The 24,975-nt window shown below is 51.7% G+C and overlaps 8 protein-coding genes across 8 annotated transcripts; 1 reads left to right on the top strand and 7 right to left on the bottom strand.

Annotated features, from left to right (window-relative positions):
- Positions 1-37: 37 nt before the first annotated feature.
- On the bottom strand, positions 38-890 carry PtrM4_107980 (uncharacterized protein; the record flags this gene model as incomplete). Its single annotated transcript, XM_066107783.1, has 3 exons — positions 38-488; positions 702-765; positions 815-890. 3 exons carry the CDS (start codon positions 888-890, stop codon positions 38-40), a joined length of 591 nt encoding a protein of 196 aa, XP_065962232.1.
- Positions 891-1,474: 584 nt separating this feature from the next.
- Positions 1,475-1,960, bottom strand: PtrM4_107970 (uncharacterized protein; the record flags this gene model as incomplete). The annotated part of the gene is made up of 1 exon (XM_001935958.2): positions 1,475-1,960. One exon carries the CDS (start codon positions 1,958-1,960, stop codon positions 1,475-1,477), a length of 486 nt encoding a protein of 161 aa, XP_001935993.1.
- Positions 1,961-2,209: 249 nt separating this feature from the next.
- On the bottom strand, positions 2,210-3,417 carry PtrM4_107960 (AdhP, Zn-dependent alcohol dehydrogenase; the record flags this gene model as incomplete). Its single annotated transcript, XM_001935959.2, has 3 exons — positions 2,210-2,738; positions 2,802-3,289; positions 3,343-3,417. The coding sequence occupies 3 exons, from the start codon at positions 3,415-3,417 to the stop codon at positions 2,210-2,212; spliced, it is 1,092 nt and encodes a 363-aa protein (XP_001935994.2).
- Positions 3,418-4,638: 1,221 nt separating this feature from the next.
- Positions 4,639-5,806, top strand: PtrM4_107950 (Tdh, Threonine dehydrogenase and related Zn-dependent dehydrogenase; the record flags this gene model as incomplete). Its single annotated transcript, XM_001935960.1, has 3 exons — positions 4,639-4,722; positions 4,771-4,825; positions 4,875-5,806. The coding sequence occupies 3 exons, from the start codon at positions 4,639-4,641 to the stop codon at positions 5,804-5,806; spliced, it is 1,071 nt and encodes a 356-aa protein (XP_001935995.1).
- Positions 5,807-6,302: 496 nt separating this feature from the next.
- Positions 6,303-6,545, bottom strand: PtrM4_107940 (uncharacterized protein; the record flags this gene model as incomplete). Its single annotated transcript, XM_066107782.1, has 1 exon — positions 6,303-6,545. The coding sequence occupies one exon, from the start codon at positions 6,543-6,545 to the stop codon at positions 6,303-6,305; it is 243 nt and encodes an 80-aa protein (XP_065962231.1).
- Positions 6,546-6,682: 137 nt separating this feature from the next.
- On the bottom strand, positions 6,683-10,766 carry PtrM4_107930 (SPS1, Serine/threonine protein kinase; the record flags this gene model as incomplete). Its single annotated transcript, XM_066107781.1, has 5 exons — positions 6,683-6,900; positions 6,967-7,248; positions 7,297-9,284; positions 9,339-10,085; positions 10,135-10,766. 5 exons carry the CDS (start codon positions 10,764-10,766, stop codon positions 6,683-6,685), a joined length of 3,867 nt encoding a protein of 1,288 aa, XP_065962230.1.
- A 2,023-nt stretch (positions 10,767-12,789) lies between these two features.
- Positions 12,790-13,129, bottom strand: PtrM4_107920 (uncharacterized protein; the record flags this gene model as incomplete). The annotated part of the gene is made up of 2 exons (XM_066107780.1): positions 12,790-12,882; positions 12,938-13,129. 2 exons carry the CDS (start codon positions 13,127-13,129, stop codon positions 12,790-12,792), a joined length of 285 nt encoding a protein of 94 aa, XP_065962229.1.
- A 3,090-nt stretch (positions 13,130-16,219) lies between these two features.
- Positions 16,220-16,396, bottom strand: PtrM4_107910 (uncharacterized protein; the record flags this gene model as incomplete). The annotated part of the gene is made up of 1 exon (XM_066107779.1): positions 16,220-16,396. One exon carries the CDS (start codon positions 16,394-16,396, stop codon positions 16,220-16,222), a length of 177 nt encoding a protein of 58 aa, XP_065962228.1.
- Between the last annotated feature and the right edge of the window lie 8,579 nt (positions 16,397-24,975).

Below are 24,975 nucleotides of genomic sequence, written 5' to 3'. Positions count from 1 at the left end.
TCATGACGTCAAGAGCCTTCAAACCATCTATTCTCATCTAATCGTTGGCCGTCTTGTCGTTGTAGTAATGTATCGTTTGATCGGCACATCCACTCGGCGTTTGGTACAGATAGTTGCCCAAGTTGATGTACATCTTCTGGCCTGTACACACATACCATGCGCTTTTGTTTGGCCGATTCACGCCCGCAACCGACCATTGGAGATCGTCACCACCCCAAGCAAACGTTCCGTATGTGTTCTTACTCTCTGAAAAGCTGACCGCGAGAGACATGCCGTTGATAGATCGTTCCTCTGAAACATTGGCGTAGAGAAGTTTGACTGGAGCGCCTGGGGCAGATACTAATTCAACGAGCTGACCATCTACGACTTGAAATTGGCCGGCTGTTGTGTAGTCTCCTAGGAGGGCTGGGCCGGTCGAGTAGAGTGGGTTGGTTTGGATGTATTTGTGGAAATTGGGAGCCGCAACAGCGCGCACCCAGTAGTAGCCGCTTTGAAGTGTCTTGCCTGGTCCCGTTCCTGATGGAGCGTTACTTGCAGTTGGCGTTCCAGGAGTCACTTGGGATGGCTCCGGTGTTGGAGAAGGAGCAGCAGAAGACGAGGGAACAGGTGCAGGAGCAGCGCCGGGCTGGCACTGCGAGTAATAGTCACTGAATACTGTCAGCAGTGCTTCAGATAATGGCCTTGGAGTTCGTTTTCCTTACTTGATCTTGACGCAGCCAGCACCTGAGCCACATACTGTGTCGCCAGACCAGCTCATGCCGCCGCCTTGACCCCCGTTAGAAAATGCTTATATAAAAATCTGTGACGTGCATACATTGTTGCCAATTTCCTACAACAGCTGAAGTGGTACCGGCTAGCAATGCTAGTAGACCAGTCGTTGAGGGACGCATCTTGCGGTCAAGATTTGCTTGTGCTTCAGATGGAGGAAGTTCTAGCAAGTTTCTCGCGTGAAGTGGACAATGTGCAAGCATACAAAAGCGACATGATATACTTTTCGATCTAGCTTCCAGAACATGAACCATGTGATTCTGGATATAGTGTTCATATCCATGATTGTCGGACCGTTGGCCGTGTAAAGTGGATAAAGTACCCTATGCCTGCAAGCGAGCGCCATAACCCGGGACCGGGGCCGAGACAGCGATCTCCATTTGGCAACAATATATTGCTTGATCGCTAGTTCTGAGGCTTGACTGGCCAAGTAATAGTTTGTCGTAGTAGCCAAGGATGAGACTCATTGCCACCGAGCCTCAAAAAAGCCCGGGTACAGCGCGTATCGTATCATGCTACAGCTTGCCAGGGGCTTCTTTCCCTGATACCGCCATCCTTTTTATATGTTGTATGGTTTGCAGGAGGCACAATGGCTGCTTGCTGATCTCGGTGGGTGGGACATTTGGTGTGCGGGATAATGTCCTTACGCCGTCTGTTCCATGGCCATTGCCACCTAGTATGGTGGATTGAGCGACATTTTCCCGCCTCATTCGGCCCCAGCAACCCCACTAATAGGTTCTGGTCTCGAAGAAAATATAATCTTGTACCTCACAACCTCCACAATCTCCAGCTCTTCCTCGCCACCATTGTTTCTCTTTTCCTTATCATCGTCCTCCAAACCGCCCATCTCAACGTCTCCACCATCTTTCCTTTCCCTCTTTCGCATAACGCCAATTGGATTGACCAGCTTCTTGCACTCGCCAGTCATCCTCTGTCCCTTGCCAACGTACATGTACACACGCTTCATCCATTTTGTGTCGCTGGGATCGTTGATGTCGGGATTGTAGTACGGGAAAACCAGCTTTCCGATTTGTGTCGAAGTAGTAGAGGGTGCGGGGGTTGGGAAGTGGATTGTGCCTTGAATTTCTAGTAGGGCGAGACCGGAGGGTGTGTGAAGAAGCTCGGGGAGAGGGTTTTCAGCGCGCGAGGGTGCCATGGCACGGGAGGGCAAATGAATTGGTATGGATGGCATTGTGTGTCTTTGTGTATATTGAAAAGTTGAAAAGATGATGGCTGAAGTCTGTTGTGGGAAAAACAAGTGTGAAGCGCAAGGAATCGAATCGGCAGGTGCGCGACGCGCCCAAATTTGGTGGGGTAGGCGCGTCGTGGGGAAGCGAAAATGACGGCATTCAACTTGGACAAATATTCATTCAAAAGTTCATTATATTTGAGATTATCTAGTGGTATCTAAAAGAGGCATAATCCTTGCAATTGTAGCTATCTAAGCCCTCTTTCCAAAGACCTTGTCGTAGCCGGTGAGTGTCAGCCTGTACTTGACGTTGTCGTTCTTGTACACGCGCTCAACCGCCTCCTTGCAGCCCTCTTCGCCGAGCTGGATCTCCTGTACCCAGCTCTTGATGTTCTGTTTTGATGCAAGCTCAAACATCTCCTCCATCTCTGGCCTGTTGCCAATGTGCGACGCACCCATGGAGCAACCGTTGGGCGCAAAGATTTGAGCGGGCATGGCGGGGAGCGGGTTGTCGGGGAAGCCGACCATGTGGAAGGTTCCGTTGACCTTTAGGATAGAGAAGTACTCTGCCAAGTCGAACTTGTCCGTAGCATCGGCCGTGTTGATGACAAAGTCAAACTGGAACTTCCATGGCTCCGCCCAACCCTTCTCCTTGGTAACGATGAAGTCTTTGGCACCCATCTTGAGGGCATCCTCCTTCTTGTTAGGAGAGTGCGAGATGACGTATGTGTCGGCACCCATGGCAACTGACCAAAGGACACCGAAGTGGCCAAGACCTCCACTGCAGTTTTGTCAGTTCTTGCACCCAACAACCGTGAATACCTTTACGGGATAAGGTACTTACAGTCCGATAATGCCGACCTTCTTTCCTGGGCCAGCTCCTAACCTCTTCAATGGAGAGTATGTGGTAAGCCCAGCGCACAGCATAGGCGCCGCAAGCGCAGTATCCAGGTTGTCTGGGATCTTGAAGACAAAGTATTCATGTCCTCGAATATGACTAGAATATCCACCCTGAGCAACGGTGCCACAGCTGTGCTTAGCACCGTATGTGTCGACCTGGTTGGGGCAGTAGTTCTCGTTGTCGTTCTTGCATTGCTCGCAAGTCAGGTCGGCGCCAATCTGGGCACCAATACCAGCACGGTCGCCAACCTTGACCCGAGTAACCTTGTCGCCAACCTTGACGACCTTGCCAATGACCTCGTGTCCTACACAGAGGGGAAGAGGGATTGAGTCTCCCCATCCACCAGTGATGGTGTGAACATCTGAAGCGCAAACACCGCAGGCGTCAATGGCGATGTCGACATCGTATTCCTCAAACTTCTTGAGGGGTAGCTGGAGGATTGTTAGCAAGGATCAATAGTGGGGTGATTGTGCACTCGACTTACCTCCTGGCGCTTGAAGGTGCTCCAGTTCTTGATGTCAGTGACGGCAAACGCGTCAGTCGTCTCTGGGTAAGGCATCTTGCTATGAAATTGACGTGTAAAGCGTGTAGGGAGAAAAAGTTGCGAAGTTGCAAATCAATGGAGGGGCAAGTTGTTGAGGGGCAATCGCACGTATTTGAAGCATCGGTCAATCTTCCGCGACCTGATAAAAGTCGGTCCATGAATTTCCGCCAGTGAGGTCATAACAGTGGACAGACGTCCGAAAGGTCCCCGCCATTGAGACACCTATGAAGGCCTGATTGGACGACATGACGGACACGAGAACACTGTCTGCTGGTTGCGCATGGTACCTTTTTCTTGACCGTCACTGACGCGTCAATGATCGCGACTTTAACCGTTTCATCGGGCTTCTGCCAACGGCGTTAGGGGCTAGACCCCAAACCATCCCACGTCGCCGTGGCTAGCTCAGACTACCTGATGGGGCGTACCGACTGTGCCGGTCGTAGTAGGTTGGTTCTGTCGCTTTAGAACTTCCAGACGCATCCTTGGTGTTGGAGGCGTTGTCACTTGAAGATTCCTTGCGCCAGCTTGGGCGAACTAATGACATGATGACATACTGTGTGCTGTCTTTCCGAGCTCGTTCCGATCGGATCGGATCGGTGAAAGTGCCGACTCCTCTTCCGATTGCCGAGTGGCAAGCCTCAACACCATCTTTGACCCTTTATGCTCAACATCATCTCCCTTGACAATCACTGCGAAGTCCTTCAAGATTTTGCTGCCATTTCTTCGTCGATGGCTTTGTTGGCACAGCCACGTCGTCCGAGGTAGTTCTGGGCAATGGCTGGCTCACTGATCCTCAAGCAACACCACCCTGTAATCAAATTGATGCCCTGTGTGTCGGCATCTTCAGGATCGTATCTTTCACGGGACAATTGAGTGCGCTCTCGGCCTCTCCCAGCTATCGTGACAGACAGGACCTAGGTACCCCGCATTGCCATTGCGGGGTGATTGACCGCGGGCTTACCAAGTTAGGCATGCCGTGATGCTGCTTGTACGGCGGACGCGCACCTAACCAGTCAAGAAACCCAAGACGATAGACTGGCGGGAGACCGGAAGGATGTTCGCGAGAACTCGAGGCTGGAATCAGCCAGTATAGACGTAGCTGATTTGTTGGCGCATGTATTTCCACAGTACTTTATCCTCCTCTTCAGCCAAGTTCATCTTTCACCTAACATCTCGTGGAGATCGCGATCAAGAACCAGAAAAATGGGAATTCCAGCTCCATCAAGCAAAGAAACAATGAACGCTCTTCGGTTCCATGGCCAGCATGACTTGCGGTTTGAGAAGATCCCAGTACCAGAAGTAAAAGCGGGCCAAGTCAAGGTAAAACCGGCCTGGGTTGGAATTTGCGGGTCTGGTGAGTACAAGTAGACTGAACAACAATACCGCGAGACTGACATTGATATATACCTCCACGAGTACCTGGGTGAGTATATGTATTTTGGGGTTAAAGCGGTCACGTGCTAAGTACCTAGGTGGCCCCAATCTTTGCCCGACTACGCCTCATCCAATCACCGGCGAAACAGTCCCACTTACCTTTGGACATGAGTTCAGCGGAACAGTAGAAGAAGTAAGCGACGGTGTAACAGACTACAAACCCGGCGATCGAGTGGTAATCCAGCCCATCATCTACGATGACACATGCGGTGCGTGTGAGGAAGGCCTACAAAACTGTTGCTGGTCAAATGGATTCATAGGCCTTTCAGGATGGGGTGGTGGACTAGCAGACCACATCGTTGTCCCGACTTCAACTCTCTATCATCTTCCCGACAATGTACCCCTCGAGATCGGCGCTCTTGTGGAACCTCTTGCAGTTGGGTGGCACGCCGTTAAAGTCAGCCCCTACAAGAAAGGCGACGTTGCACTGGTGCTGGGTGGTGGGCCCATTGGTATCTCTACCATTCTAGCATTGAAGGCGAATGGATGCGACAGGATCATTGTATCCGAAGTCAGCAAGAAGCGACAGCTGTTTGCAAGCAAATTCGGGGCCCATTACATCATCGACCCAACCAAGGAAGATCTCGCGACACGATGCCGCGAACTCACCGGGGGAAAAGGCGTACACGTAGTCTACGACTGCGCTGGCGTCCAAGCCGCTCTCAATCAAGCTGTGCATGCAACACGTGCCCGGGGCTGCATCGTCAACATTGCTATCTGGGAAAAGCCTTGCACGATTTTCACCAACGACTTCAACTTCAAGGAGAGGTCTTATATGGGCATTGCGACGTATGAAGTGGGCGACTTCCAAGAGGTCATTGACGCGCTCAGCAGAGGAGACATGGACCCAAAAGACATGATTACGCAGAGGATTCAATTGACTGAAGTAGAAGAGAAGGGGTTCAAGAGTTTGATAAACGACAAAGATAATCAAGTCAAGATTCTGGTCGAGGTTGGCGGAGGGGCTTGATGAGTTTAGCAACGCAGAACTAGGTCGACAGGGATCGTGAGAGAAGTCATGGAGCAGCATAGGGCAAGGAAGCTAATAGGACTCTTAAATGTGATAGTGTGGACTGATCAGGCAGAAGCTGCAATTTTTACGTCCCTTGTAGTTACAGTTCTTCCAATGTCTACGCTGTAGTCAAAACAAAGTACCAAGTCCATATCTTGCCAAATCCAATTTCATTCCCAGGCACTCATTCACGTCCTTTAATTCCTCATCACGGCACAGCGAGCAAATAAGAGTTATCCAATATCGTATCTCGTATTATAATCTTACAGCCCCGTAATGTTTGTCTAAAGACCAAGACGCTGTTAACTCCCACAATGCTTATGCCTGTGCTCATACGTGAAGACCTCATACAAACCGCCACGAAAACTTCCATACTGACGCCTCTAGTGAACAACGCCATATGAAAGACTCTATCAAAACAAGTGAAGTAGTTACATGAAGCATCGCCGATGTATTATGTACCCAGAGTATACCAGGTGATGCGTTTGCGAACGAATTGCTTTTCGGGAAAGCTGGAAGGGGCGAGTTGAAAGCAGGTTCGTGATGGTACAGTTGTAAATCCGGGTCTGGATGTCGACTGCTTCGCGATGTTCTCAATGTCGATATCGTATTGAGCGATGTTTGTGGGTATCGTGTTCAAGTAGCCAACATCATCCTTCGATATCCAGTGCTGTGCGTCGTATCCGCCGCAGATCATCCTGCAGTCCTGTCATATTCATAACAAGGCCAAATAAGATAACCAGGCTCAACATACAACCTCTGGGCTTATGGAGAAGAAGTATGCCATACGGTATCCAAACAACCTCCATGGTCTTCTTTCTTCATCTTGGCGTCCTAGTCCAAGACCTCCATCATCGATGCCTTCTTCTGTTCGTCTTCTACCAGCATGCAGCGAGCCCGGCAGACGTCCTCGACAATATCGACGACCTTGTGGAAGCTGGAAGCCGCGCCGCGAGTCTGGGTGAATCGTGCGAGGCAGAGGTTGGCGCGACGTCCATGTTCGAGTACGACGAAGAGTTCGATGACGAAGGAGACGGGCTTAATCTTCAAGTCTATGAAACCTCACTGTTAGCATATATCGTTTCAAATAGCGGAACGGGATAGAAGAATGTACTTACGGTTGCTCTTGTCGATCCGCGCACTGATGGAGTTTGCCTCACGATCTAACGAGACATCGTGGACGCCGAATCGCTGCCAGTCCCGCAGCAAGCGAACTAGGTCTTGACGGACTTTGCCACGGCCGATCTGGAAGCACAACGTTTTGTTGGCCGGTTTGATGTGCAGGAAGCGCGATAGCCAGTTCATCTGCATCTCAGGTGGTCCAGTACGGACTATATCAGTGCTGCTTTCAGCTCCAAGATCGAAGTTGGAGAGGATGGACGAGGAGCTGTGGTTCATCGCTTTAAAGCTGTCAGTATGTGTTCGCAAATGGATTCCAGCATGCTTACCTCCTAGCTCCATCGATCTCTTGGCCTTTTCTTCCTTGGATTTCTTGCCAAAGAAGGCAAAGAATGCCTTCCGAGCCATTCCATCGCCCTTGGCACCAACTGAGTTAGTGTTGCGTAGAGGGAACTCGCTCCCACTGCTACCTTCCGACTGCTTCTCGTTGTGTTTGGTGTTATCAACATCTTCGAACGGCTCAGGCTCGTTCTTGATACGGTCATCGAGACCTTGCCATGCATCGGGGATTCGAAGTAGTCCATTTGATAGCTTTTTCTTGATCTGATTCTCTTTGTTGTCTTGATCGCGCTCTTTCTCTTCAGTATTGCGACGGAACCACAACGACTTCTTTTTCTTGATGACGGCGATTTGCTTTTCGGGTGCTGGAGGAGCGTCATATGTACGAGCGGCAAGCAGATCGCTCTGTACATTTTGGTACGGCCGAACAGTAGAATTACTGATTGGACCTGGCCAAGTTACAGCAGACGCTTCATCCGTAGTCTTCGTAGACTTTGAGCTTGCTCCACTTCGTTTGCGGATATTCAAAGGCGCGATACGAGTGGGTGACTCATCAACGAGGCGAATCGTCTGTTGATGTTCTATGGCCACGCGACGACCTTGAGGCCTTACGGGGTCAGTGACAACTCGACGATGGGGGACATGGAGCTCAAACCCATCTCCATGGTCATTCTTCACCTCCTCAGGGATCACATGAAGCGGTCCATGCTCCGGGGACTTTGCAGGAGCCGAGACAGCTCGCTTACCGCCATTGACTGTAGGCACCATCAAGCGATCGAGATGCTCAAGGACTTCGTTGAATTGTTCAGTGTTGTCGTCATTCTCGTTGAGTCTTCGGGCAATCTCTTCACGCGTCTCTGCTAGCTTTCGCTGCAAAAAAGTGTTTGGGGTCTCTGAGGGGATCGGAGGTAGTGGTCGTTCCCCAAACATCATTTTAGTGCCCGGTGTAGCACCCATTGTACTACCACCTGAGTCTCGGGTGTTCGAGAAAGAAGTTGGAGGACTATCATATTGGGAAGTGTCGTGGTAGGCATCTGTACCCGAGCGAATGCTGGAGCCCACCGACGAGCGATTGAAGGCTTCCTCCATGACCTTACCAAGCTCCACACTCACTTTACGAGCCTCACACTGGATGTACTTGGTTGGACTCTCATGTTTTCGTATCTTCAATCGGGTTGCTTCCGAAATAAGAGGAATCCTTGACTTGGGGTTTGAACGAACAGTGCCAGTCTTCATAGATGGCCCGTACGAACCGATGGAAGTATGAGGCCTATGAGACATGTAGTCGGCACATGACCCAACTTCGGTTTGCCAACTACTAGTAGTCGCTGCAGATGAACGTCGATCACGAAGATGAGAGAAGCTGACGCCCCGTTTACCCATGCCACTAGAGCGAGCGATAACGGGTGGACTACTAGGCCAATGGGAGCTCGCCAGAGACGATCGCGACACTGAACGCCGCTGGACGGAAATATTACGACGAGAGGGAGAACTCCGGTTTGAAGAGCCACGTGAAAGTGCGGAACTACGCTTAGAGTTGTTACGCAGAGCCTGAATTCGTAAAGAGCTCCCAGTCCGGTGCCCTAATGCTGTAGTAGGACGCAGCTTATCGCTTCGGCTGCTGTATCCACGGTGAACAGTAACATTCTGGTGCAGCTCTGTGTCCTCTGGAATGGGGATGATGGGCTGTCTCGAGGCTCGGTATGGATCGTAGCTAGCTTCAGAGACAGGCGACTCATAGAGGCTGTGCTTCGAATATAGATGTTCGTTGTTCAGAATTGAATAGGCGGACTGAGAGCGCGAGTGCAACTTCGATGGGAGCTCTTCGACATCAAGTTGTGTGGGGGGATGACGGGTGTTATGATGATAGTCGCTGTTGGAATGAGCTACGGCGTGGTGTGCGCTAGGCTGATAGTTCTCTAGCTGGTCGGTGTGGTACTTTCGCAATGCAGAGTAAAAGTACTTCTCGTAGTTTGCTCTGTGGTGCTTGTTAGTGTTTATACTTTGCATCTATGACATAGGTTTTGCTTACTCGTTGCTCATCAACTTCTGGATCAATGCTTCTTCCTTCTCGCTATGCCACAACGTGCGCAGATATCGCAAAATCTCACGATCAATGGCAGTGCGTTCCAGATTTGTCCAATCCTCGACTCCAGGAAATGGCCCGGTCCAATGGTCGAGCTTAGTATTCTCCCCTAAGAAATTCAGCTCCTGCTGATATTTGCGTAGGAAGGGATGATCCCAGATTTCCTCAAGACTTATTCGGCGCTTTGGATCGGCGACCAGGATCCTCTTGATGAGATCTTGTGCCTCTCTAGAGATATTGTCGGGCATGGTATACTTCGCCTCTGCAATATCGCGGAATAGGTGCTTGAGATGTCGATCGTCGCCGGAGTAGTTGAAAGGTGGTGTGCCGGTGAGAAGGACAAACAAGATAACGCCACAGCTCCATACATCTGCCTTTGCGCCATCGTAGGAAATAGTCTTGATAACTTCTGGTGCAGCATAGTGAGGGCTTCCACAAGGTGTGGTAAGCTTCTTGCCCTCAGGCTGTAACGCAGCCATGCCGAAATCGACCAACTTGACAGTCATGGTATCTCTGTCCAGCAGGATGTTCTCGGGCTTGAGGTCTCGATGATGGATGTTGATTCGATGGCAGTATTTTAGGGCTGCGATGATCTGTCGGAAGATGTGCACGGTGTGGATCTCGATTAAACCACCCTGCTCGTGGATGTAGCTGAACAGCTCGCCGCCTTCGACAAACTCCATGATAAGATAGCTAGAGAAGATCAGTCATTGTTTTCAGAATGTTATTTGGGGCTACTTACAGCTCATCTCGATTTTCCCAGATATCGTATAGACGGACAATGTTAGGATGATCCAGCAACTTCATGATGCAGATCTCGCGCTCCAAGCCAAAGGGAATGGCCTTGCCGTCAGAGTATAACGATCCGTCTTGCTCGGCACTTTGGATAAGATTGGCCAGGCTGAGAGCACGCACCTTCTCTGCCGTGGCTTTGGAGATGATCTTTGCTGCGCCATACTGTCCTGTCCCGCTGTGTCTGACAAGCCGTACACGCGAGCAGCCGCCTCGTCCAATAGTCCTGCCCAGCTGCCATGGACCAATATGAGTCTTCCGGCGTCGGTTTGAGATGGAGGCATTGGTGCTGGCGTTGGAAATCTCAGAGTCGCGCTTCGAGTTGTGGGGGCGACCTTCGTGAGCTTGTACGGCGGAAAGACGCTTGTTCTCGGGTGATGCTTGTTCATGGCGAACGGCAAGCGTGCCATTGGGGACTATCGACTCGTTGTGAGGAAGTTGTTGTGTCGCAGAAGACGGCGCATGGTCGTTGTTGTGTTTCTCGTCCCGCCGCTGAGTGCGTGGAATCTCGTTGGCGCGGTTGGTGCCGTCACCCAGTGCGCGTCGACGCGTTGGTGGGCGGCCGTGGTAGGCCGATTCCATGCCGTATGTTTTGATGCGAGCAATTTTCAAAGTGGAGCTCTTTGAGTAGTGCAATTGTGTTGATTATATCAAGTAGGTAGGGTGATGACCAGAATGTACAAGATAAGTAGGGTGAGGGCCCAGGTTAAGGAGACTGATAGTGCAGTGTCGTGGTAGTTGAGGCGGTTGTAGTGGGCGGTGTCAGGCAAATGCCATGACCGGGCTTTGTTTGTGTTGTTGTTGTTTATCGCTGTTGACACTGAAGGCGCTCGACAGTCAACCGCCTGCGAGTCCGTAGACGGCCGGTAAACGAAAGGCGGCTATTTTTGCAATGCCAATTGAGTCTGCTCTCGCTCCAAAAAGCTAACAAGTAGTTGGATGCATACAATGAACCGGTTATGCGAGTGTCGATGTTGGGGAGGTGACGGGCGCTGCGAGGGCAGATTTGTGCACAGACGGACCCTGATGGAAGCGCGATCCACGGCAAACACAACAGCGGCAGGAGCAGGCTCGACTTTGGTAATTATGGGCAGCAACAACCCTTGTGAGAAAGAAAGTGTGCCTTCTCTTTTGTCTAGGTGTGGACAAAAGTTTTTGGGGTTGCAGCGGAGGTGGAATGTGCCAAGCATCGTGGGCGAGAACGACTGTTTGTCATCCCAAACAACGTGAGAAGAATGGGGTTGCCCAGCCAATGACAAAGGAGTCGAGACCATTCTGTCTTCCTTACCTACACGACTACCTTAAGGTTCTAGATGACCAACACTTGTTCTTGCTCCTTTCCGCGCATGCAAAAGGCAATCAGCGTGCCACTACTCGCCGTTATCATTCCACCTGTCTGGAATCTCCTAAACACTAAAACTAAAAGGAACTTAGAATTAAGTATGATTTGAGCGGTCTCGACTGAGATGGAAAGATATTACGACTAGAGAGAAACGTATAGATAGTAAGAGCAGCTATAGAGAATAAGATTACAAAGAGAATTTAATATAATACTATATAGTTAAATTAAGCTACCTACTTTAGAACAACTTACTAGTTGCTCTAGGCACTTAATTATGCGATATTATCTAGGATAAGATGGGATGAAAGCGCATGGTGGTGAGGCGAAGTGAAGGGTGAGGTTCGTCCGCATGGTTGACCACCTCCCGCGTCAAAGCGCCCGCAGGTGCCTTTCCAACGGAACCTGCCGAAGCCCTCTTCCCGAGTACATGGTTCCCTCTGCACCCAACCGACCTGGCACAATAACCTTAACGCCGCGACCGCTCCTTCAGGAACATATTGCATTTACATATACATCATCAGTCCCCAGGGGCTCAAATCACAGCGCACTTCATGCGTTCGTCGACGAATCAAGGAAATAGACAAATGAGTGGTGAGGGTTTGAAATCGATAAATCATATGGTATTTTCGTTCAGAGCAATATTGCAGTACCACCTTTTTGAAAACCCCCGCACGATAGTTGTTTCCTTTGTCTCCTCGAGCAATGCCAACGGCATTGCTGATGCGCTGTGAATAGATTCGCTGCTCCGAGCGGGTGTACCAGTCGCCTCTGAAACATTACACCCGCAGCAAGCTCTCACCTGGCAGTGAGTCTCCGATTCCCAATCCCGAGCCTAGACCTGAAACCTCCCGTTCCGACGAGGCTAAAAAAACGACTCGCATGAAGCACGACCAAAAGCGATGACCAACGCAGACCCCATGCGCATAGTGTACCTGATACAAAAGCCCGGATCCACAGAAGATGACGAAACAAATAATAGGTATCCGCGAGCCCAAGAAAAACGAAACATAACCGGCAGCCCCACGTCAACAGTAGGGGCGCGCGTGAACCCCTGTGACTCCCATACATGTACCAGGGTAATCCAATCAAAAATTGAGAACGTAAAGTGTCGTAGCCAGAATACTTGCAGCGAAGGTAGTATGGTCCCGTAAAATGTATGCGCCGAAACCAGTAACATGCGTAAGAAGGTAAGTAATACATGAGAAGAGAAGTGAAGACAGGAAGCTTCTGTCAGGGTATGCCCAGCGACTGAGCTCTGTATCTCTATTTCGAGTCTTCGGCCTTAGGTGAATGGCTTTCGCGTTTTGTGTCATCGTTCGCGTTGGCCTTGCCACAGCCCTTGACAAGTATGTGTCGCTGTTGTAAATGTTAGTAATCCGTATGGTCGCATAGCGGAACAGGTCAAATGTACCTTGAGCGCATCTTTCCTTGAGAAGCTCTTGTCGCAGTGATTACAAGGAAAAGGCTTGACTGCAAGATGTATCCTCTTGTGTCGCTTCAAGTCGTGATTACGGTTAAAGCTTTGTGGGCACTGGTCGCACTTGAAAGGTCGGTCGTTGGGGGCCGGCTGTTGGTGCTGAGGGTGGCCCATGAAGTGTGGCATTGCTGCAGCATGCCCACTGTTGAAGCCAGGCATCATCGGATGTCCTCCAACGAGTGCAAGCCCTCCGTTTGTGTTCTGGACATTTGAGAAAACAGGTGGTTGTCCACCAGAATACTGAAGAGAGGGTCTTTGCTGATATTGATATGGTGAGTGGGCTGGGTTGTTGGATGGTATCGATGGGATTGAGCCTTGCGAAACGGCTGGTGACATCCTAGGCATCGAGCCACCAGCGCTAATGGGACTTTGTTGCTGGCTCAATGTGGGTGAGGGTCCAGTGGAGTAGGGAAAGTTTGAGTGTTGTGGCGTGCCTGAAGCATGGTAGTTGTATGTTGGTGTTGGTGGTTGAGGTGGCCTGAAGGAATCCTGGCTGAGGGCAGGCGACTGCTGAGGTGCTGAAGAGGAGACAGGTGTCTGCGCACTCATCATTTGTTGATGGTGATGCTGTTGCTGCTGTTGTTGTTGATGTTGATGTTGATGTTGATGTTGATGTTGATGTTGATGTTGATGTTGTGTGGATATCGAAGGCATACTCGACCCGTTGGACGAAGGCGTAAAAGGTGGCAGTTGTTGGTTCATTTCGTAGGGTGGCGGATTCAGCCCTTTGCCAAGTGAGTCTTGTCGTCCAATCTGGCCATCACTTCGAGGTGGAGCGAACATACCTCCTCGGGCTTGACTATATTGGTTCTGCTGATGATGCGCAGTTGGGTAGCCATAATGTGCCGTCGAAGCTTGTGTTGGTGGAGAGTACATGTACTGTCCGTTGGAGTAGGCCATTGTTGTAGAGTATTGCGCGTTGGTAGTCGATACACCAGATGAGCTTAACAAATCGCCGTGATTTGTGTTTGGTGGTGTCAAGAGATTGCCGACACTGGCAATGGTTGTCGGAGCCTGTGGCGAATGTGATGCGGTGACAGTGTTGGTAAAGGGATATTTGTGCATGGTTGGCGGGGGTAGCTCAAAGCTGCCGAGTTGCTGGGCGTGAGGTCTTCGCGTTGCAAAGCTTGGGGGTGCACCCATTGGGTCGGACCCAGGATGCATGGAAGACGGATGAGCCACGGCAGCAGCCACGTTGGCGGTTGTGTCCCGGGTAGGTCCTAATGACCTACCTGCTTCGGATGAAGGGGGACTTGGGAGTGAATGCAGCTGTGACGCTGCAAATGGCGGAGTGGTGTAGTGGGCACCAGACCAATACAACCCACGTGTAGACTGGGAATCCACGGAGGGCAACGGGGTGGCTCGTAGCTCAAAGGCGTAATGTGAGAGGTAGGGGCTCTAGTCGAGAGGGACAAGGTGATGATGATATGCAGGCAATGGAGGGAAAGGGATCTTGTAAAAGGTCCCCCAAGTACACAAATACCCGCTCGGTCTATGGATTGGCGATGGTGCGGCCGTTCTAGTCTCTCGTCGCGTCAGGCGGCAAAAAGCTGCTCCGAGTCCTTCGAGATGCTGGAATCGAACGAACGGCTCCGGTAATGGTACCTGCGCTGGCTCAGGTGGGCAGTAATACCGACAGACGCACGTCTGACCGTAAGTATTCTAGAAAGTCTCAGTCACTAGGCAATGTCAGTGGTGCTGGACGTCGCAGGTCGAAGAAGGAGGGCGTACAAGAGATCAAAAGCAGGAATTGGTGCAACTGTGGTGACCTTCGACACAGAGTGTTCGGTAGAGCCCGGTTTCCTGGTTGCGCAGACGTGGTGCTACTGAGGCGGTCACACAGGATGTGTGTATGATGGCTTTAGGTCTAACGACAGTGGCCCTTTTGCGATGACCGTGCTGGTGTTGCGGTCCGACAATGATAGCAATGCTCGGGATTGGCTAGACGTAGCTTGCTGGTACTCAATCCACTGGGCTGGGTAGCGGCGTCGATTTCCAGATCAGGATAGAGACAGATGATGTCGTTACAGCTAGCGTTCAACCACGGCGGCGTTGCAAGATCTGGTGTTGTACGTTGACAATACGACCCACTGATGCTTGGGCGGGGGAGAGAGAGCCTTGTGAGGTGTCGATGGTGGAGTTTGAGGCGTGCGGAGCGGCGATCACTCCTTGTTAAGCTCAGGACCTGGGCGCCCTAGAAGAGGCGATGGCGGAGAAGGCTGGATCCTTGAGTGAGCTAAAGGCTTTGTCACCGCGAGCGTGTGGAGAGTGGTGGCCCTCACGTATATGTATGACGGACTACGGTTGCCAGGGTTGTTGGGCTCGCGTGGCTGACTGGCGCACTGGGGCATCTGGAATATCCAAGGGCTCAACCAGGCGATAGGGTCCGTCCAAGCGTTTTGGGGGGATCTGGATCGGGATGGGAGATGAAGAATTAGCACGCGAGCCAGCCTCAGGTGAGCGGACGGGAGCGCTATCCACAGACGCGCTTTGTCACAATAAGGCAACGCAAACGAGGCACGGCAGAAGTAACGCGACGAATGAATAATAAACCCACACCGTTCAGGTCCAGTTTAGAGAGCTAGACAAGCATGGGGCCGCAAGCTTTCAATGCACTTTACAGGGGGTGTGAAGGGCAGCGTAGCCAGACCCTGGCCGCAGGCCATTTGTCGGAGTCTGCTGGCGTGCGGGACGGCTTGGACCAGGACAGTGGAGGAGCTGTCGCTTGCGCCGGCCCGTGGAATAAAAAAGTACAGCCATCATGATTAAGCATGGTGATGACGGGCGACATGGACAGGCAAGCTCGCCGTTCGCCTCTTTGATAACCCTCTTTGATATGACGCGGCGTGGCGCAAATGTTCAAGTTGGGTGGCCAGCCATGCGGCTCTCCTGACCCTTGGTACTTGGGAAAGACAAAAGCATTTCTCAACTTGTCCGTCTCTTGTCGTGCCGCAAGTCTGGGTCAGGAGCCCACGGGCACTCTAACGTGCGTCGGGACTGGCGCCAACAAGACCTGGGAGAGCCTGTTAGCGCACGGGCGCGGTCTGGCCCAAGGAGGGCCGGAGCAAAAGACAAAGCCAAAAATCAAAGACAACCCTTTCCCCCTTTGCCCAAGCTCGCCGTTTGTGAAGGCCAATCGCCGTTACTAGCAGCGCTGATCAAATCGATTGTTTGGTACGACGCATGGAAGCGCTATGAGGTTTTCAGACGAGCGCTTCAGTTGTAGAGCTCATCACGCTGCATTGTCGCGAGCCCCCTCGAGCCCCCAGCGTCAATCACAGGCTCGCGAGAAACAGAGTGCAGATGGAGGACTGCGCATCCCTGCGGGCATTGCTGTTCGGCGACCAAGTCTGCGACCGTGCCCCTAGCACTTCGCAGGTTAGCTGACGACATGGCGCTCTGAACGACGGGCTAGCGCTAGCCGAGATGGAGCATGACTGCGAGCTGCACATGATGGGGGTTATTGACTATGACTACCGTGCGCTTAGGCACGCCTGTTGCGACGGCGGGACCAGACGGCGGCGGGAGGTCTGCTCAGTATGTGATCGACGTGATACCCGTTCCGTGTAGGATGCTATGACGGCGTGCATCGCTTGGGGAGCAGGACTGTATCATGACGGTCCAGGTATAACTTCGGGAGGCTGCTGATGGCCCCTGGTGTGTAATCATAGGCCTCGGGGCGAGGGTGAAAGGTCCGACTATTATTAGACGGGCTGTTATATTGCCTGCGGCACGTGTCCCTCACAACAGGCATGGTGGAATAAGCAGAGCAAGAGGTTTTTTGGGCCTGCCCAAGTCAATCTCCCTGACGCCTGTCCCGGCGCACCGCCGTCGTACATTCTACCTAGATGGGTGGATCTCCACGTGGAGGTGTGCTTTCCGACTTCTTTTGCGCGCGTCTGGGTGCCGTCGGCTGTCGTCTTTGGGCTTTCTGGACTACGGCAGCCAACGGGCGGCATCCACACAGGGCGGTGGCGGACTCGGGCCTGACAGGCGCTGCACTATCCTGACCACGTCCACAATCACAACTACACAACCATGTCGGAGGCAGCGGTTTGTGGGCGGTGGTGGACGGCATCTGGCTGGCATCTGGCTGGTATCTGGCTGGCATCCAGAGTGGTGTGCGGTGGTGGCCTCGCGGCCGCTTCCCAGCGGCCTGGTTTCGCCAGCTGACGGAATGACAGAGCGACAAGGTACTAGGGACGACTCCGCGGTCGATCGGACACTCGGTTCGCTGCACGCAGGCCCCATAGTTGAGGGCTGATGCCACAGACCATTGTTTTGGGGCAGCCGCTGCGACGCCAGGCTCGTTAAGGCGCCCTGCAGGGCCAAGCAGCAGACAGATCTCGTAGCCACAGCCGATGGCCGGCTCCTTCAGCGCCCTCAGCGACCGGTAAGAGGCTGATGGGCAATGGCTGATGGCTGATGGCTTGCTGCCTCTGCCCGTCTCGGGTCGGCTGGGCGTCGTCGCAACGTGGGCTAACCCTGGCCGGCTGGGATGCGGTATATTGACAGCTGCTGCGCAACCTTGGGTGGCGGGGCGGGACGAAGAAGAAAAAAGACACAACATGGCATCGCAGACGACACGGCACGCTCCCTTTCATCTCACCATGTTTTGTCGCAAGTGTTCGGATGCGGGTGCTTTGAGCTATCCCAGACGCGGCTGCCCAATGGGACCATGAGCTAAGCGAGGCTCCGCGAAGGGCAGTTGCGATGTGATGGTTTGGCCGGCGGTGCTTTCCTCTTTGGCTCACACATGGACATGGTCGACCATGCACATTGCAGATAGGACATAGCACATTGCACATTACACACGGTTTACACTATTGCAGCAGAGTTGCGCTGACCTGCCTGACCTGCTGCAGCTGCCATCTCCGGCGCGCATCCCCATGTCCACTAGACTAGACGTGTCTATTCGTGTCTTGGGGGCTGGCCTGAACCTACTGATACGTGCGCACACTCTTTCATTCTGCATTCTCCTGCGACCCCGCCATATCGTCATGGCCGGCTCCATATCAGAACCAGTCTTGTTACTGCCTAATGCACTCCAACTGTCTGCTAAGACGGCGCCGTCGCTGTGTCGTCCATGGTTCTCTTCCCTCATCCCTCGTGACTTGCCCCCCCCCCCCCAACAGTTCGCATCTGCACCTGCGTTGCGTCGTCGACAACTCTCCCCTCCTCCAAGCGTCAAGCCAAAGCAACGGCCTCGTCCGCCGTGTTGGCTACGCTAAGATCTCGCCCGTTCAAGCGTACAGATCTCTGCGCAAGCGTCTCAAGCGTTCGGAGTGCCCGTGGCCCCACAGGCCTTAGTCCGTGTTGCACCCGGCCTGGAAACCTAAATCATGACACCAACACACTCTGCTAGTGGCGTTTCGAGCAGCCCCTCTTCCCCGTCACGCCTCAGCCCACTCACCCTGGGACGGAAGTCTTGGTCCTCTAGCCGGTGACGCCCACAACAGTCTAACCGCGCTCCTGGGATTCCGTTTACGCGCTGCTAGTCGTACTGTCTACCGCACAGGGCATCCGAGCTACGCATCATGTCGCTCGCTTTCGCTTACGCTTAGTAGCTACCGATACGATCTGCACACGTGACGGCATGTCCGAACCTCAGTGCACCTCTTTCGTATCCACCACGTGACTCATGCCTGCTGCTGTCAGCAACCGCAGCCGGCGGCCACGTTGTGATGAGCCGCACCCACAGTACCCAGCGCCAGCGCCCCCATCCCCCATGACCCCCCAGCATCGGCTGCACCATGCACGACATTTGATTTGCAGCCTCATGATTCCAGCATCAAGCCAAGCCAGGCATCACTCAAATCTATTGATACATCTGCCCAGCACGGCCCTTGGCCTTCACATCCAACATACTCCGCAATCCGAGACCGAACGACACCAGGACCACTAGGTACCCGCTTCGTCATCTCGTCATGGGTCGCACCAAGCAGGGAAGTATGCTGCGACGAGCAAGCTGCGTAGATGATTGCGAGCTGCGCGCCGCGCGAGTAAGTGGTATGGAATGACATTGTATGCACCCCATGGTACTAGTGGCCAGTTCTAGGCTCGGTAGCTCCATCTCCTGCGTGATGCAGCCGTAACAAGGCCAAAGTTTCGCCCTCAAATCCCAGAACCACTAGCCCTGACTCGCCAGCCCCTGCCTGGCCCGGTGTGCTGAACGCAACTTGCGTCAAAGCACGTTTGGCCTCTGCTCATCGGCTCATCCTCTGTCGCTTCTAACCGCTCCGCAACCCAAAAGCTCGTCAAACCTGATTTGTCCACTCGTAAAGATCCCGGGCCCGCTAACCCGCTTCCCGTCCTAGCTCTCCTTGTTTCTGGCGGCCAAAACTCGCCGTCAGTCAGCGCATCGTGCTGATTCACCGAGCTAAGTACCGCAGCATTTGAAATGCTGCAGACTGGTGCCCAAGCGCATGTACGAGCACCACTTTCAGCTTTACTGTACCTGCGTCAGATATGTGCAAGGAAACACAAGTGCCTGTGGCGGACGCCTTTTTTCCAAATCTAATTTTCAACCTCGAGCATCTCGTTGATCGTCCCCAGGCGCCTCATCCATGGTCTGCACCACTTATCGTGTGCGTGTGCAGTAGGATAAACACCCGCAAAGCCACCCCGTCTAGCACGCGCGCCACGGATCGATGATGTACGCAGGGTAGACCGTTGTCCAGCCTTTCCGGTCGCCGGAACTTGATCCGCTTTCGTCCTCAGTTGCTGCCGTTGGGGAGTTTGTTGCCGGTTACGGACGGTCCAGCCAGAGCAAAAAGCCCATCCATGACTCGTGCTTGACCGCGCGCTTCAATCACCACAGAAGGGCTCCACGAGCTGAGCTTGATAGGACTTTACAATATGCTGACACACCATCTCTGCCAACACAAGTGCGCGCCTAGAACATTATTCGACGCGGCTGTCGCTTGGCCCGTCGTCATGGAGGGCACCATTACTTCCTTCTCGCTTGTGTGCGCGCCTGTATTGGTCGACATGCTCTCTTCTGCCAAGGCTCCACCAATCAAGTGGGCTGGTCTATGCAAATCCGGAATTGGACTTGCTTGTAGCTGCATCCATTACACTACCTCTCACTCTTGATCATCTACATCCAACCAACTACTGAACATTTCTGCTTCGCCTGTTTCATCCTTCTACTCTCTCGCTGCAGGAAGACATCTGTTGACCATTCACCATCTAGCAAAGCCCACAAGGCTAACTCGTCGTATCGCGCGAACCATTCAACGCCATAAAGAGGACTTAACATTTCTTTACACAATACAAAAACAACGTCAAACTATCATATGCGTGTGCTCCTGCGCCACTTGCGTATGCAGAATTTTCCCAACTTGCATGTTCGCCGTGTCTGTTTTGTTTTTTCGGTACCCTCTTTTGTCCTGCAATCTTTCAAGGCGTCCCCAGCAGCATGTGCCGTAGTCTCGCAGTTCTTTATTCGCTCGGCTCATCTTAGCAGAATACGCACCAGCTGCGAGGTAAGACCTACTAGGCCTTACCAAGAGGCGGCAAGAGAATCACCGCCAGTGCAACTACACCACCTTCAACGAGATTACCGAGATCTTTCGCATGGGACCTTAGTCACACAACAACTTGAAATGACCTTCTGTTGCATAATCATAATCCCGAGTACCAGTATCCAAAGACGGCTACCCATGCTTACCGCAGATTACCATCCACGTGCGCCCAACCCGCGAAATAAGCACTGTCGTTATGGCTAGCATTTCCGGTCTGACGTGAACCCGTGATATGGCGTTGTTTGTTGCTATCGTGAAGCCATTTTAGACCCTCTCTACTTAGCTTCGTGCGGCTAATCGTGAGGGTGCGTAGCTTGCAGTAACGCATTCGTAGTTGGGCGTCGAGGGAAGAGCTTGTCAAGAGACGGCACACGATGGGAAAGGCTTGCTGCGGGGCGTAGATGGCTGAGAGGGTGCTTCGGCTGTGGCTCCAATGCAAGGTCTTCGCTTGACCCATTGTTGCTGCTGTAGGATATGCCATTTTTGGAGTCATCAGCAAGTTTCTTGGGCCACCAACCCAACCAACTACGCGAGCGGCTACTCATGCATGGGTAGTTGACGGAGACCGCAGTACCTAAGCGTCCAAGGGTGATCTGACAAGTCGAAAGGCCTCTTGGGGCGCGAAGTCGCCCTTGGTCAGGCAAAAGCACACCGATGCGGCTCTGTCTCCTTGCAGATTGGTTACGCATGTCTCTTCCAATCTGACTGCCTACCATACAGGTTGTACGCCTTACTCGCCCGGCGTGCTTTTTTCCTGGCCTGAAAACATGGGTCGATACTCAGCTTACATGTGTAGTACCGACTTTAAGCGAGCATGCATATTCTTTCTCTTGCCCAGTAAGGTAATCATGTCGGATGCCAAGCTTGCTGATCAGACGGACTCTGCATGTTGCGTGTCTCATAGCCATGCCTAGTCTCACAGCTGACGATTAGCCGTATCCACCATGAGGACGTGTCTTAGACCCATATAGCAGTCCTCCGATCTTGGCGTAAGTTGCAAATGTAGGTCATCAAGACGATGCGGGTCACGTTCGTGTTGATGCCAACACACACGTTCTTTCTGCGGAAGCTGCAAATGGTATCGTTCATCAACTCATGCTTCGTCTCATCTTGGCAACGGTGCGTCTTTTCTTGCCCCACACGAGGTGGCACGCACTCTACACTAACCCTGAGTTTTTCTTCTATCGGCACTTCCATCGCTATCTCCCCATACGAGCTTTTCCCATGTTTTTTTCTTTCTATAAGAAGCAAAATTCGCTTTGCAAAGTTTGCAAACCCAATAGCAGTCCCTGCAGCGAATAGGATGACGACGACTCGGTTCTCTACCCTGCCGTTGGTGCCGACGCAGGGGCAAGGAGTCGATTGCTGCATTCGCGACATGGCTTGAAGATCGAGCTCACATTCAAGGCGCGTCATTTCACGTTGCTTTTTTTCGCTTGGGGTGGCAGACCTCATATCCTTTAAAGATGTCCTGTATATGCCAAAGTCACTGAGCGTAGAACTCATTGATCAGGCATTTTTGTGGCTTATTCCGGCATCATGGAGACGAGGAAAACGAAAATGTAGGGTCCTTCATATAACTAGAAATTCCTTAGAGTGTCATCGACTGTCTTACCACGTGCAAATTTCTTCGCGATGTTTTCTTTTAGCATATTGCGAGCAATGTTCACTTCGCCGTCTCGCATTTACACTATGCACGGGATTTGAAAGTATCCGCTGGATATCTAACCTTGTATCTCATTGTTATGGATTAGGAGCCTGATTTTGAACCGCTCCCTACGCATATCCGGTTTCATTCTGTGCCATAGACCCCGTCGTTTTCGATTGTTCACGTTCCCATCGCAAACCCAGACATTCACTCCCTATCCCAGAAAGACGCATATATTCTCAATCAATTTCCCTCTGTCCGTAGTTCCAGGCTCGTAAATGCCACAAAAAACTCTCCCCATTAACCTTTCTGCCACTCGATTCCTTGCTATTCTCGTATACCACCCCACTCGACTGAGTCATTACGAGGCGAGGTGGCTGCACTTAAAGTTTGTTGAACACGTCTCGCTCCATGCAAAGCCCTAGGAATGGAGTTTCGCCATAATGTAGCTATCATCTTGCTACTACAATCCGATAAAGCATGTCTCTTAATTCGCAATCGCGCCTTTCGTCACATCCATCCTTTTTGAGAAAAGCTTGCGTAACACCTCTGTCCCAAATTTCAGTGTGTATGCTGTGCAGTGCTGAGACGCAAGCAAAGTAGCAAACGCACTGCGCTAACGCGTTTGCTCATTTTACTTCGCAAACGAAAACGCTCAACTGAGACGTGCAAACGCATCCATGCAACAGCGGCACTGCAAATTTGCAACCTAACGTCTAACTCTTGTGTTACGCATGTGTATATTGCTACAAGTTCAAGATTATCCTATCGGAGTTATCAGGGTTAATAGCTTCACTAGCGTATTGGAAGGGTGTTGGGGTTTACCCTGTAAATCACCGCTGACAATGGGTTATTTGGTTCGCAGGTTCGGTTCCTGTAGTCTATTTCCATCTCTTGCTTGTTTTGCCCTTTTTACTATTTTTCGTCTAATGTTAGGTACGAGGTTATAATGTAAATAATATATAGTAATTACAGCTTTCAGTATAGTTCTAAGTAGTAAATAGACATCAATATTACTAATTAGGCAATTAGACATGTGAAAACTATAGTGAGAGGAGTAGGATATTTGGAAAATAGAGCGGGATTACGCATGATTATCCTAATGACACGGCTTCTTATTATCCATAGCTACACTAATTATAAGTCTCTTGCCTGTTGTGAATGCTATTAGGAAGTGCTAGTGATGAGATATCTCGTTTCAACATGACCATCTTTAGATCGAGAACCTATGCGCCACTTGTGAAAAGACTAGGGAGAGCTGTGAAGCAAACTGCAGTATGTAATGTGCTCGGGATACTAGGAATCGCGATGGAGACGTCTTGATGCCCAAAACATAGTCAGGACATAGCGTGAACCATGCTTTGTGTGAATATGACTACTCATGCCGAATATACACCACCTACCTAGGTACTCTTAAAACAATGTCCATCATATAAAATGTCCTCCAAGCACACCCTCGTACCCGTACGAGCCTCAAATGACCAAGATACCAAAATTCCACACCACACACCACACACCGCACCCACCTCGCCCTCCCCATGCAACCACACGCACGCAGACCCGCGGAACCACGCAAGAAAGCCGCTCGTGCATCACACCTCCAACGTCACATTGGTCCAAGACACCAATCGGAGGCCAAGGTGCTCGCCTCACACAAGCCCATTCCCTTTTTTGCTCCGAAGGGGGCGTACAAGGCCAAAGTATATAGCGGAAATAACTTGCGTCACCGCTTTCCTGAATCCAAGCAGCGTGTGGCACGAGGGGGGGCGTCGGCGGCGGCGGCTGAGGCAAGTGATACAGGATCGTCGGTGTGACGGGGTGGTGGGGATCGCTGGAACTTGAGGGTGTTGCAGTGTGCCGAGGTGGAATTGCCCGAAGCGGTGGAACATGCGTTGTTTGGTTTCTGAGTGAAGGAGAGACTGGGAAGGGGGGTGGGAGTACAAAGGGTTGAGTCAGTGTAGTGGTTTTGGGGGCGACACGAGATATTGAGGTCGGGTGGGACGAGATGCGGGTCATGGGTTTGAGATCAGACGAACTGAATGGAGGGATTTTGAGTCAGATATTTACGATGGTTCGATTGGGTTGAGTGGGTTAATATCGTCAGCGAAGTAGCGATCTCGTCTTTTTTCTTAATCAACTCGGTGATTGGTCTCGTCATGGTATGAAGGTCATCTGCTACTGCTTTTTGATTCATTCAGATATGTCTCAGTGGTACTTACTCGCCTCTCATCTAAGACGCATAAGCAGTAAATCTGAGTACGACAAGACTATTCGAGTCGGATGTCAGAAGAGAACAATGCGGTGAGAAGTAGTCATACAATCTCCCGTACAAACCTTGGAAGTAAGCATACCACCATATCGAAAACAAGTCGTTTAAGATTGACGCGGCTCTAGAACCGAGCGTACCACAAGAATAGCCTTGTAGACTTATTCAATACCTCCAGTACTCAACGATGTCTAAGAAACATGTTCGCTAGGAATCGAAAGCTGGGACACTTCACTGACGAAGCTACCTACCGGCTCTCATCGATCATGACAAATCGATGGTCGATATAGCTCGTTTCTAGCAACTTTTAACCGGCATCCAATGCGATCTTGTGCCTATATCAAGGACTGTATACGTAGCATGTACTTTTGAACGCAGGAAAAGCTTACCTATCCCACCCATAGCTTATTATTTCAACCCCACTTTTGCACCACCAGCATGCTCGACTATGATTGAATCACTACTCATCAAACTCTTTCTACCTACCAGTCGACCCACAGTACCGCCAGACTTGCTCGAACAGTCGCCGCTA

Source organism: Pyrenophora tritici-repentis, chromosome 5, assembly GCF_003171515.1.
Source record: "Pyrenophora tritici-repentis strain M4 chromosome 5, whole genome shotgun sequence".
In the NCBI taxonomy this organism is placed as follows: domain Eukaryota; kingdom Fungi; phylum Ascomycota; class Dothideomycetes; order Pleosporales; family Pleosporaceae; genus Pyrenophora; species Pyrenophora tritici-repentis.
This window is presented reverse-complemented; position numbering and strand designations above follow the sequence as displayed.